This window comes from Mytilus edulis, chromosome 6, assembly GCF_963676685.1.
Source record: "Mytilus edulis chromosome 6, xbMytEdul2.2, whole genome shotgun sequence".
NCBI classification, from domain to species: Eukaryota; Metazoa; Mollusca; class Bivalvia; order Mytilida; family Mytilidae; genus Mytilus; species Mytilus edulis.
In genome coordinates, this window is record NC_092349.1 from 42,285,947 (window position 1) to 42,300,966 (window position 15,020).

General features: G+C 30.7%; 1 protein-coding gene across 12 annotated transcripts in view; it reads left to right on the forward strand.

The window, feature by feature from the left end:
• LOC139527680 (apoptosis-inducing factor 3-like) overlaps nucleotides 1-15,020 on the forward strand; it is a 63,983-nt gene that overhangs the window by 2,910 nt on the left and 46,053 nt on the right. For 3 of the 12 annotated variants that reach the window (XM_071323266.1, XM_071323267.1, XM_071323272.1), the window contains exon 2: nucleotides 14,316-14,440. In XM_071323266.1, the coding sequence (XP_071179367.1) occupies nucleotides 14,407-14,440 (34 nt within the window). In that variant the 5' untranslated portion in view covers nucleotides 14,316-14,406. Of the gene's footprint in view, nucleotides 1-1,533; nucleotides 1,814-10,428; nucleotides 10,673-10,892; nucleotides 11,102-14,056; nucleotides 14,172-14,315; nucleotides 14,441-15,020 lie in introns of those variants that run through there. The other 9 variants (XM_071323264.1, XM_071323275.1, XM_071323265.1 and 6 more) reach the window with 7 other exon arrangements.

A 15,020-nucleotide genomic window follows, 5' to 3' on the forward strand; every position in this document is an offset into this window, starting at 1 on the left:
ATTCTTCTGTCTGTGTTCATAATTTGTAAGCTCAACCCCTCCTTACAGTTCAAATGGATACATTTTAATTCTTGAGAAAGGAATAAAATTAATTTTAAATGATGGATCTCAGTCTGCACCAAAATCTTTTCCATCGACTGATATATTCCACAACTTTCTTAGGCCACGGTTTTTTAATTTGTTGGTTTACGGATTTTTCGCATAAAAAAGTCGGGTCGGTCGGTCGGGAAAAAAAAGAAAAAAAAATATCTTTCAAAACAGAAAAAATAAGCAAAATAAATATATATTTCACCTTACTAACAAAATGTTTGTCTTATATGCTGTTTTGTCATCATTTCTTAACATTAAGTTCGATGAAATATTATTGATCAGTGATCATGAACATCGCATGACATCGTTTAATAATTTCCTGTAAAAAAGGGGGGTTGCACGGACAAAGACGAAATTAAATCGTCATTTCACAAACAAGAAAAACAGATTCGCGTAGCTCTCAATCAATTCCAGAAAACTTGGTGAATAATGATCTTCAAGCACAAAAACTGATAAAGAAAAAAAATATAAGAACGTCGTACAAAAATAAGCAAGTTTCAACACACGTGTCGAAAAACGAATTGACTCGTCCACTGAAAAAAACGACAATATCGGGTTAATCAGTTGTCATGCAATCCGGTTTTTATCCCAATGATCGATATTTTTTGTTATCTATGAAACAAGAAAATTTCAAATGATTTGTTAATATTCAGTATACTTTAATTGATGTATTCCACCTGTCCACATTTGGACAAGTCTATTTCTCTTAGATGATGCATCTTACGGACTGATGACAAATAAGGGAAACGAACTTATTTTGTAACTGGTTTTAAAACAGGTTTCGCTTCGCAAAATTATTTGCGCAAAAGACATTTCAAGGTCAGTTATAATTGATTTGTCTATTTTTAGAAACGTAAATTGGAATTTTTATTTTTCACAACAGAAAGTGTTATCAACTTTGTTAATGATTAATGCATTTCATTTCATAATAAAAGAAAATTTTAATTATTTTTCCTGGATAATGCATTTATAAGGGTCGGCGGGAATAAAAAAGCATGAAAAGTCAATTTTATTTTTATTCTGAAAATCGGCAAAATCGGGTCGGCGGATCCGTAAACCAACAATTAAAAAAACCGTGGCCTTATCTCTCGAAATAAATATTTGCAATTAGTTACTTATCTAGTCAGAAAAAAATGTTACTAATCTGGGGTTAGGGACTAGTGGCTAATGGTGCAGACTCAGCGATCTTCATAATTTAATCACCTCACTCTAGTTACTTTATCCCTGAAAACATTTAATAAAAGGTGCAAAAAAGAGGACGATTAAAATGTCACTGAAACTTAATTTGGAAAGTTTAAAAGGACACTCTTTTTGAATTTATATATACCAATTTTATTGTACTTAGATGACCTTAATTGCACCATATCAAAAATAAAGTTTGCAAATTAAATTCAAGCTAAAACTTGATAGGTAATATAATCCTAAACACTTTCAATTTTGAACAAAAAGTAGTTATTTAAATGTATATTACACATCGAGTCCTATCAAACAGTGCTAAAATTGTCAATTAAATGTCAGTCAGACAGTTAAACGACTGTAATCAAACTATTTTGTTTTACATGTATTGGTACAAGTTGTCATAATTGTCCAACCACAAAAATCTGACAATTAGATGTGGGCTGAAACCTGAATCATTATCTTGTACATCTTCTGTGTATTCAGTCGTGATTAAATTATCGGTTCACCTGGAATTTTATCTCAAAAACAAGACAAAATAATACAGGTGAGCCTTTTTAAATCATGTTAAAAACAATAAGAAAATTTGTTTTTCCGTTTTTTTAATATTTGATAATGTTTTGCCATGTTCGTAATTTGTTTTTTGAAGGAATGATTAGAAAAAAAAAAGCCTATGTATTGTAATATTGCATTATTTTAATAAGTGGATTGAATGATTAATTGAATCTAAAGGAAGTCATTAAAATTTTGTCTTTGATGTCAAACGTTTGAAATCCGATAAAAGATTAACCTGATGTTATAATGATGAAGTTTTGGATATGTACATGTATACTATGTTAACTATACAGCAAGCAGGGTTTTGCTCACCATTGCTTACTGATACTGTTAAAAGATAAATGGTTGTGAAGTACTTTTCTAAAAAAAAAAAAAAAAAAAAAAAAGAATACACAGCATTTGATTGATAAAATATAGAACTTCAATTAGGCATTTGATAGGTAATAGTCATTTGAACTTATTTCCCTAGAACTTTAAAAATTGACAAAAACAGACAATAAAAAATATATGCTTAACAGGAAGATACCATTGCCAGCTATAAGTGTTATATTAATTCATGGCAAAGTACGAAGTAGTTTTTAGACAATATGATCATGATGATGATTTTTATAAAATTATTGCAAAAAGACGTGAAATTTTAAGTGGATATATGCTTTATCTAAAATGCTCAGTGTTATACAAGTTTATGATGCCTCTTTAAATCAAAGTCTACACTATCACAATTACCCTGATATTCCTTTTGATTCAATCAAATCTGGTATCGTTTCACAAAAAATATAACAACTTATATATTAAAAAGAAGATGTGGTATGATTGCCAATGTGACAACTCTCCACAAAAGACCAAAATGACACAGAAATTAACAAGTATAGGTGACTGTACAGCCTTCAACATTGAGCAAAGCCCATACTGCATAGTCAGCTATAAAAGGCCCCAAAATTACGATGTAAAACAATTCAAACAAGAAAACTAACGGCCTTATTTAAAATGTTAACATCTTTCAATAATTTTTGTGGAAGCAGGCCTGGAAGAATTGTAAGTGCTATTTCTGTCTGTGGTGCACAAATTCACATGTTTGTGTTATCAATAAGGTTACACATGGTTAGACACTATTAAAAAAAATATAAAAAACTTGTTGACTTAAATCTCTTAATTTGATTGGTCACAGTAACAAATCGAGGATGATGTTAAATCAGGACACTCCAGTATAATATAGTTGTAACTCAGGATCTTCACAGGGGACATGGGTTCATAATGTCAGTCAGTGGTCTCAGGTCTGTATCCCCTTTGCATAACAGTTCAGGAGTTATAAAACATAAATGGGGGGAATATGAGCTCATATTTTCCTTGTGAAGATTTTCAATAACATATATTATTACCTTTGTTTACAATTAATATGTATGCACTTTTTTCTATATTGACCTTCAAAGTCCCATGTAACATCATGTTCTATTATTTTAGTTTTTGCTTGGACTACATACTTTCCAAATTAGGTATAACTAGTGTAAAACATGTTACATAACAGTATGTAAACTTAATGGTGAAAGGTTTTAATGCATATAGACAATGATAGACTTGTTAGTAATACGTTTGTGTAGATCTCAAAGTGTCCTTTTTATTAGCCTGGATCTTCGAATGTACCAGCTAACTTTCTTTTAAATTTAAGTACGTAATTCATGTAATTATGATTTTAAGATTTTTGGTTACACAGTTTATAGTTATCAAAGGTACAATGTACCAGGATTATTATTTAGTACGCCAGACGCGCGTTTCCTCTACATTAGACTCATCAGTGACGCTCATATCCAGACGCGCGTTTCCTCTACATTAGACTCATCAGTGACGCTCATATCAAAATATTTATAAAGCCAAACAAGAACAAAGTTAAAATAGAGGGGCAAAAGATACCAGATGAAAATTAAAACTCACAGATCAAAAATAAACTGACAATGCCATGGCTAAAAAAGAAAAAGACAAACAGACAAACAATAGTACACAATTCATAACAGAAAATAGTTATCAAAGGTACCAGGATTATAAAGAAAAGTAAGACTAAGCAACAAGAACCCCACCAAAAACTGGTAATGATCTCACATTTCTTTCATCTCTGATAAAGGGTAAATTATTGCAAGTGGGTCTCATTGGGGTCTAAGCGTGACGTGGGATTGCTGATTTTTTGTAAGCGGGACACGTGAAAGTCAAATTATTGTGTCGTGAAAACGGGAAATGAGGTGTAGCGGGACCTGGGAAATGACAAAAAAAATGATAATTGCTTACGTACATAGTGTAAGCGGGATACAGGAATCTGACAAAACAGTAAGCGTGATCCAGGATCGGAACCCCCTAATGAGACCCCCTTGCAAGGTTTTTATTAATGCAAATAATGTGGCTTCTTGAGTGTCACAATAATAACTCACATTCTGATATCAATTACATGTATGTTGCTTTTCTTAAAATTGCAACAATAAATACATGCAATGATTTCTGAAGTTTACAGTAATTTTTAATAGTTTTAGGTATTCATATGTATCTCATATATAGCTTATATATGTCACAATATAATCCTTTTAAAAAATTTGTGTATTAAGCTTTAAAGTTGAATTGAAGATTTGAAAAGAACTCATCTTTAATATTTATCCTTGATCTGTGATAAAGTTAACTTCCTTTTGTAAGCAACTCTTTTCAAATGCACTCGAGTGTTCAGAAAAAAAACATGTAATTTTGAAATATTTTACAAAACAAGTTACATGTAGAATACTTTATGCAGTATGTTTAAATAGCCTCAGGAAGAAATTTTGAAAAGAAGATTATTTTTTGTACATAAGTATTCATTATAATAACATGACAAGATAACACACCTGATATGCACATATTTAGAATTTGACGGAGATTTCTGTAGACTGTACAGACTTCTTGACAAGGTGTACTTTAGAGGAGATAAGTCACAAGCGTTTGTTGGTAATATACTAGCGTGTTTTATAAACAATCTAATCAGAGGATAATTGTTGGCACTTGTCTGAAAATGTTTCCGTGTCCTAGTGATGTTAACATATTTCTAATGTAATAGGATTGTAGTAGGGATATTGTCAATCCAAACAATAGTTCATTACATACTTACATGGTATCAACAAATGTTTTGACAATATTAGGGATAAAAAACTTGAAAACTGATAAAACTTGCTAGTTAGTCACCAGAAATGATTCACTTTAAAAAAGAATATATAATGAAAAGTAGTGTTGCATAGAATGGTTAGGAAAACTTAGAACTTTTGAATTCTGATAAAATCCGATGTCAGCCAAAAAAGTTGTTTTATCATCTGGCCTGAAAAAAAAATACAACACTTTTTAATACTGCTTATGCTAGATGAAAAAATTGTTTCGATGTCAAATGCATATGATTGTGTAGCAAATCAATAAACAAAAATCAAGTGAGAGGTCTGATTTTAATAAGCTATCATTTATAAGCAAGTTCCACACCAAAAAAATCCTTGGTTGCCTTGAAAATTTTTGGCTCAGTAAAAGGTTGAAGAGAAACTTTAGTTCTGACATTATCATGCTGTATTCATTGGGTTGAGTTTTACCAGACGTACAAAATAAAAGCTGCTTTTACTCTGCATGGGAGAAAAAAGCTGATGTAATTTGCTTCTCCCCAATTTTTAAATATTTGCCTTTATACATGTTACATGTATTGATTAATTATATTTTGACTTACAAATGACTTAGTAAACTTTTGGTCTCCACCATCATGATCCCACTTTAGATTATAACAGTTATTCAAAAATTTTGGTTTTGAAACTATTACCATATATTGCCATACATTCATAAATGCTTTGTGACTCATGGACTTTTGAAATATTGCTTTTTTGTCGAGCCTGTGACTTTTGTCGCAGAAAGCTCAACATAGGGTTGGTGAAGCGGCGGCGGCGGTGTTAGCTACCTTCTTTAAAGCTTTATATTTTAGAAGGTGGAAAACCTGGATGCTTCATACTTTGTATATACCGTTAGATCATGCCTCATGTTACGAATTTTCCGTCAGTCACATGTCCAATGTCCTTGACCTCATTTTCATGGTTCAGTGACTACTTGAAAAAAAAATAAAGATTTTTTGTAATGTTAAATGCTATCTTATTATAAGTACATGTAATAGGATAACTGTATTTGGTATGTGCATACCTTGCAAGGTCCTCGATCATGCCTGTCAGACAGTTTTCACTTGACCTCGACCTCATTTCATGGATCAGTGAACATGGTTAAGTTTTGGTGGTCAAGTCCATATCTTGGATACTATAAGCAATAGGTCTAGTATTTTCGGTGTATGGAAGGACTGTAAGGTGTACATGTCCAACTGGCAGGTGTCATCTGACCATGACACTGTTTTCATGGTTCAGTGGTTATAGTTAAGTTTTTGAGTATTGGTCTTTTTTTCTAATACTATATGCAATAGGTCAACTATATTTGGTGTATGGAAATATTTTATGATCTCTATATCAGTCGCGCAGGTTTTATTTGACCTTGACCTCATTTTCACAGTTCATTGATCAGTGTTAAGTTTTTGCGTTTTGGTCTGTTTTTCTTATCCTGTATGCAATACGTCTACTATATTTGGTATATGGAATGATTTTAAGGTGTACATGTCTAGTTGGCAGGTGTCATCTGACCTTTACCTCATTTTCATGGTTCAGTGGTCAAAGTTAAGTTTTTGAGTTTTGGTCTTTTTTTCTAATACTATATGCCATAGGTCAACTATATTTGGTGTTTGGAAATATTTTATGATCTTTATGTCTGTCGCACAGGTTTTATTTGACCTTGACCTCATTTTCATGGTTCATTGAGCATTGTTAAGTTTTTGTGTTTTGGTCTGTTTTTCTTAAACTATAAGCAACAGGTCAACTATATTTGTTGTATATCTGTCTGGCATGGTTCATCTGCCCTCACCTCATTTTTATGGTTCATTGGTCAATGTTTAGTTTTCTTGATTAATGTTAAGTTTACCTTACAGTGTGATAAAGCTTTACATTTAGGACTATCAACATAATATCAATGACTAATGGAAAAGGCGAGACAATTTTCAGGGTATGCACTCTTGTTTTTATTGTCATGGCAACATGACTAAGTAAACTCTAATTAAAATAAATAATTTGTCATAGACCTCTACTATGATACCTTGCTAAAATTTATAGTTACAGCTGTTACTAAAAATATAGAAAATAGTCAAATTTGCCCGTTGTTTCAGCTTCCTGTAATATATCAAAATTTACAACTTTGCATTATTCTGTAAATCGCCTTTAGAAAGGAAAGTAAAAGGGATAGTATTAAAAAATCAATTTTATGTGTGTTTTATTGAAATGAACTGCTTAGATTTCATGACTTCAATATAAAACTTGACAATAAAAAAATCTTTTACGTTCAATAAATTAATATTGAGACAGTACCTGTGAAACTGTTTAACAGTTCACTAAACCTTTTTGTTTTATATGTTAGGATAGATTGTACATGCATAATTCATTTAGATATTTAAATGTTTAAAGTAAGAGTGAGCGATAGAACCAGTTTTTACACAAAATTATTAATTGATATCTTGAACAAGTAAGGGACCAAATTAATGTTTTTGTAACATATTTGTTGTATAAACTTAGGCCAAGAAAAAACACTATTTTTCTTTATATAAACTTAACATACAGGAGGCATGAGAAGAATCAGTAAAATTGGGTTGGATTATTTTACAAATTATTATTTTTTATCTAACTCTAAGGGTAAGGCATCATAGGTATGTACTTACAAAACATTATCATACACCATTGAGTTTCGCTTGTTTTTCTGAAGGTTTTCTTCTTTTTTTATTATAAATAAAAAGATGTTGTATGACATTCTCCATCCAAGTCACAATGTATAAAAGTTAACGATAATAGGTCAAAGTACGGAACAGCAAGCTACTAAAGGGCCCAAAATGACTAGTGCTGTATTAAAAACCATTCATACAACACAACCAACATTCTAATCTTTATAAAAATGAGAAACTTCTAACTATGAGAAACACTTAGGAACCAACAAAAACCAACCAGAACAACATGCTCTTGATTTATTTGACTTTTTGATAAAATAACAGTTTTGTAAGGGGACATATAAAACTTTTTAATTTCACCTTTATGGGGTGATCACATCTTAGTACAACTCAATGGATGATATTCACCAATTTCTTTAAGGGCATACAATACAGTTACAGGGGAGGTAATGACGTTGCTAACATAAAATGTTATTTTCTCGACGTCAAACTATGATATATCGGGAAAAGATGCATTTTTGACTGATTTTTGTCGAGCCGGCAACTTTTGTTGCAGAAAGCTCGACATAGGGATAGTGATCCGGCGGCGGCGGCGTTAGCTCACTTCTTAAAAGCTTTATATTTTAGAAGGTGGAAGACCTGGATGCTTCATACTTTGTATTCAGATGCTTCATGTTACGAAGTTTCTGTCAGTCACATGTCCAATGTCCTTGACCTCATTTTCATGGTTCAGTGACCACTTGAAAAAAAAGTTCAATTTTTTTGCAATGTTGAATTCTCTCTTATTATAAGTCATAGGATAACTATATTTATTATGTGCGTACCTTGCAAGGTCCTCATGTCTATCAGACAGTTTTCACTTGACCTCGACCTCATTTCATGGATCAGTGAACAAGGTTAAGTTTTGGTGATCAAGTCCATATCTCAGATTCTATAAGCAATAGGGTTAGTATACTCGGTGTATGGAAGGACTGTAAGGTGTACATGTCCAACTGGCAGGTGTCATCTGACCTTGACCTCATTTTCATGGTTCAGTGGTTATAGTTAAATTTTTGTGTTTTGGTCTGTTTTTCTCATACTTTATGCAATAGGTCTACTATATTTGTTGTATGGAATGATTGTAATGTGTACATGTCTAGAGGGCAGATGTCATGTGACCATGACCTCATTTTCATGGTTCAGTGGTCAAAGTTAAGTTTTTAAGTTTTGGTCTTTTCATCTTATACTATATGCCATAGGTCAACTATATTTGGTGTATGGAAATATTTTATGATCTTTATGTCAGTCGTGCAGGTTTTATTTGACTGTGACCTCATTTTCACGGTTCATTGCACAGTGTTAAGTTTTTGTGTTTTGGTCTATTTTTCTTAAACTATAAGTACTGGGTCAACTATATATGTTGTATAGAAGCATTATTAGCTGTACATGTCTGTCTGGCATGGTTCATGTGATCTTGACCTCATTTTCAAGGTTCATTGGTCTTTGTTTAGTTATCTTGGTTAATGATAAGTTTATGTGACAGTTCTAATAAAGCTTAGCTTTATACTTATATAGGACTATCAACATAATATCAATGATTATTATAGAAGGTGAGACATTTCAGCATGTGCACTCTTGTTATCATTCAAACTGATTTGATTTGAAAATGAGTGCATGGACCCCTATTTTTTAAAACTACATTTTGTTCATTTTGCAGGGAGATTATGTGGACCAAATTTTATAAAACTGTAAATAGTGCATTTTTTTAATTTTGATAAATATACAGCCAAAAATTACGTTTTTTTCTGAATAAAAAATGCATAAATTTTTAGGATACTTATAGAATACAGAAATTACAAATTATTAAACTAAAAACAGTTTGTGTATATCTTTTAAAACAAAAAAGTTAAAGCGTTCTTTCGAAAGGGAAAATACGGCCACAAATCAGAATTTTGAGCAAATATACAAAATATTGACCTCATTTAACGGTCAAAAAGTAGCACATGAAGGTACATTTTTTATTGCATATTTGATTTAATCAGGCAAAAAATAGCCTATATATATGGAAATTTTCATCAAACTGTAAATATGGGATCGTATTGTATGCCCTTAAAAACCTTGTACAGACCACAAATTTACAAAAACTTTATTTCAATCCGCCCTTTGAAAGTGCTGTCATATTCATAGGACAAAAGTGTGTTGGCGAACTATTTAGTAATTCAGACTTTAATGTAGGTGTCAATATGTGGAATTTATCTCTATTAAAAAGAAAATTATTTATCTTTGTACTTCAAATTAATCTCTTTTGACTAGCAGTTATATCTTGATTTTTGATTGTGTAGTTGTACAGTCTTCTACTTTTTCTTGTCCCTTTCTGAATAACTTGTTATTTTTAAATTTCTCATGGATTTATTGTAATAAATTTCTAACATAGCAACATTAGTAGTAAAAAAAGAAGAAAGACAGCTTTAAGCTGTATATAAATACATGTATATGACAGATATTTATATATATATTATGAATTGTCTGTGTTTGAGATATTAGATGATTTTGAAACTTTTAATTATGATAACATTTTATGTTTTGAAGCTCCTTTATTTAGAAAAAGCTAAAATGTCCATTAATAAAAAGCATGAATGTCCATTAAAAAAACACAAAAGCACAAAAATCATGGGATGAGTTGATGTGACCGAATTTAAATGGTAGTTTTGAGGATATAGGGGAAAAAAATAATTATAAAACATTAACTTATTAATGAAGACAAACAAATTTAAGAAAAGATGATTTTGAATGTAGGAAGTAAAAGTAAATGCTGTTAAGTTGCTGTGTTGTAAAAAAAAGAAATCAGAATGTTTAAGTGTGTATTACATCATGATGAAAATTCAATACAGTAGATTTCCCTTTAAGCTGTATGATATTGCTACCGTGTGTACCTAATGGTATATACTTAATAACAAGGAAGTCTGCATGAAAAGAAAACAATAAAAAGGATAGAGGTTTTATTCAAAATCAGTCAAATGGTTCAAATGTGAAAATATTTTATTAATTTTAGAAATAAGCATTGTGATCACATAATTTTTCAGTACCAAGGTAAGGACTTGTAAAATTTTAAAGAATTGAAAGTTAGAATAGTTAATTAAGTGATTAGCATTATGAATTTATAATAAATTTCATATTTGAATCTGCTTGAGGGAAAGATTTTGCAGATAGATCATGAATCAATTATGTCAGTTTTGGATGGGACAGTTATCTCAACCAGGCATCAATGATACATTGTGGGGTTCATTTCACTTCTTTCAACTCATTTAGTGATCCTTTTAAAAAGGATAAATGAAATGAAATGCTACTATTTATGAGAATTAGTCAACACTAAAGTTATTTTAAAATCAACAAAAACAGGTTTTGTTTGAACTTTTTTAAATGCCACATTGTGAATTTAATCTTTCAAAGACGGAAATGAAATGTTTGTTTCCTCATTATGTTAACTACTTTTATAGAAAGTTATTGAGGTGTCATAAGGTCAGTTGATAAATATTTGAAAATTTAATCCACAAAAATGAACTACTTTAAAAAAGTTCTTTTTGTCACTTTATTTTAATTTTAATATATTTACTATGGTAGCTAGATAAATGACATTGGCACATCTCATTGTTATATGGAGATTAATTATTAGATTCTGCCCACCCAGTCATGATCCATGAATTCAAACTTATGGTTTTTGTAAAGTTTACATGTCACAATTTTTTTATCAGGCCAGTTAAATGAAAATACGGATTTTTTGTGGTATTAAAATTTGCTGTTACAAAATATTAGAAATTTTTATAAATTAAGGAATGTATCTCCCTCATGCAAAGCTCTGATTCCTTTCACGAATTTGACTATATTTTTTGGACCTTTTGGATTATAGCTCTTCATCTTTTATATAAGCTTTGGATTTCAAATATTTTGGCCACGAGCATCACTGAAGAGACATGTTTTGTCGAAATGCGCATCTGGTGCAACAAAATTAGTACCGTTGATTTTATTAAAGGTGATCCATTATAAATGGTAAGGGACGACATCAAAAGATCGATGTAGGATAAAAAACTTAAATCAAATAGTTTGGTGGCAGGGGGTCAACATTGCCGCAGGTCAGTGAGAAAACTATGTAAATTAAGTTTTTTATCCTTCATTAAACTTTTGATGTCGTCCCTAAGTCAATGATATTTGGTATGCAGTATTATCATTGACTCGTCTCATTTCAATATGAAGATTATTTGGTCTTGCACCCTTGGACTGACTGGTTCATTTGACTTGAATACTTGGCATGTTTTTGTGTTGACATTTTAACATGTTTTATTTCATGCAATAGTAGTTCCTTTATCACAATAGTTTCAAGTAGCAAATGAAATAAAGAAATTCTTCATAATATTTTCAACTCAAACAAATATAGCTGTATTTGTTCTAATATGGAGTAAGACTATCAGAATATTTGTTCCAACAGAAACAGATATTAAGGCATTGTTTATAACAAAGTTTTCAGGAGAATTTCTGTTAGATAGAACACATTTACATTGAAAATTATTATATCAAAATTGCATACTGGTGATACACAATTCTGTGTCAACAGGTTCTGTTTCTTTTCCTGTCAAATTCCCTCTTGTCTGGCTTTTCAGATATGCATGTATATTTTTCTTTGGGTCAACACTAAATCCACTTGAAGACAATATAACAAGGTCTACTTAAGATCTACTTAATATGGTTACATAATTTGTATTTGACCTTAATGATAAGTATCTGTATGTAGAAAAATGTTAAAACATAAGCACCCTTGACAACAAATGTGAATTCGTAATAATTGATGAAGAGTTTATTTCCCAAACAATATAGTGGCTTGCAAAAGGCAGCTGGTTAAATCAAATTGAAAATCGGACTGATATTCAATCTTTTGTAATTTCCTGCACATGATTGGACTTGAGCCCATTTCTATCACATATATATATGTCAGATTTGAGAAAGGGATCCTTGGTTGTCTGCAAATTGAAAATAAAAAGGAGGAGATCCATGCATGGTGAAAAAATCATTGTAATTACCTATGCATCCCATAGTTTGATGTAATTATTACATGGTTTCATGTATATCATGATTGAACGTTATCTACCATTAAGTACATGTATTTCAATCACACATAAATGGAAACTTCTGAAATGTTTATCTCAAGGGAAATGCATTTAACTTTGAAGCTTAAATAATGAATTGATGAGTTTAATGATTAATTTAGTCTTTGATAGGGATTATTAATTAAGTACCGGTAGATCACAGCCTGTAATACAGGTGTTTTATTGTAAAGTGGGGAAAAAAGTGGTTATTACATAATAATATTCTATTTAAAGTTTATTGTTGATTGATGGTATTGAAAATTTAGTTATAGTTCACTTTTGGAGCATTGATGAAGGATTTTGACATAAGTAATTTGAAAATAATGTTGCTATTTTTGTAATCTTAGTCATTAAAGAAGTTAGACTGCTTGAGGTTGAAGTATAGTGAATTGTCCAAGCTTTAATTATGTTTAGTAAAATGTTATGCAGTTTCAACTCTGACTGCTTCAATTTTGACTTCTACAGTATGCTTTCTGTTCTGGAGAAAGAAAAAACAATGTTTTGAAATTGAAATTTTTTACCTGAATTCAATTTGTTGGCAATCTTAAAAACATTTATATTATCAGGACTGAGTGTACTTCAATATCAACTTATCTCTAATAACTTAAGTTTGAATTAACACTTAAATGAAGACGGATATTTCAATAAGTAGGTGTCATGGCTGAGAATAATACAGGTGCAGTTACTATCGACTTGTTTAGAGTTTCTCCAGCTCAGTTTGTCAGTAATTTGACAAGTTTTAATTGTATGCATTGTGTTCTGTGACATTCTTACCTTTCATGTCTATATATGAATTGTTGTGAAAAATTGTTCATGTAACATTTAACTTCCTCAAACAATTTGTTCTGCAAACATTTTGTAAATTCAGTTTACAATATGTGAATAGAAAAAAACAGGTTATGGGTTCAATTCATGACATGAAATACGTACATGCACAGCAACAAAAAGTACACAATATGCGAAGGAACTGACTAAAATGTGATTTCTTGAAATTATAAACTCAATTTAGGTATAAGAGCATCTTATAAATATGTGTGATAATTTATAATATGTTTACTAGTACCGGTATATTATATGGCCTAAGCATTTTTGAAGGAAAAAATTAAACATTTTCAAAATTTCTAATTCAACTGTTCAAATCTTTTTAATCATAATTCAACATTGGTTTGTGCAGCTCCTGTATACATGTACATAATTTGAATGTCATCTGCATAAAACAACATCAAAATTAAAATTATTGTAATTGCATGAGTATCATGTTAAATCAACCTGAATATAAAAAGTTTACAAATTCAGCACTGTATCTGGTTGTACTTAAATATAAGATTTTAGTGATATATTTCTCATAATTTGTACATCTGTTTACCTGAGGTAGTCCTACTTAAAGGATCAATTAGATTTTACACTCATAACAAGGAAATTGTCCCACAGGTCTTTGATTACATCACTCGGTAATAATTATGTATATTCATTTTAATGTACATGTAACCCATAAATTATACTTTTCGCAAGGTCATTACAAGTATTGTTTGTGGTAGTTATGTTACGAACAGTGAAACTTCATTATTAGTGAATTTTACCGATCTGTTTTTCAGGATATGTCTCATGACCACAAGGTATTATTGTAATTGGAAAAGGATGTTACAATAGTTGTAGACAAGGGAGAGAACTTATACAAGAAGCATCATGGGGAAAGGACAGTCAAAGTCATATGATATTAGTAAGTACATGTATGCTTCATGTCCGACAGGCAGTAAAAAAAAGACTCATGATGTTGTTGAATTCAACAAAAAGGTTTTAGGAACTACTGTAGTTCTGAATTTACCACTAATGTAATCATGTAACATGTTGAATTCAAAAACAGCAATATCATTTTAAATTATTGTACTACATGCAATATATATCATTTTCAGCTTATAGAAAAATATATACACTTTGTAATTGGTGATCACTTATAACCATCATGTAAGAGGAAACAGTCCTTAATATATAGCACGGTTATTTTAAGAGGAGACCATATTTTATATAAATAGATAGAATATTTAAGAGTTAACATTTTATTTTTTAAATAGCTAGGTTATTTAAAAGATAATTCAGGAGACATTTTTTATTATGAACAAAAACCCCTTCTTTTTATGATGTATTATATCTGTCAAGTGACTAAAAAGACAGTGAAATTTGAGTTTTTATGACTTAAAAGATGCTAGAATTCCTCTCCCCCCTCCTGAACCTTGACCTTTGTACAAAATAAATTAAATGGATCTAAAGGGTAGAGAAGATGTTCTTCCATGAGACTCCTG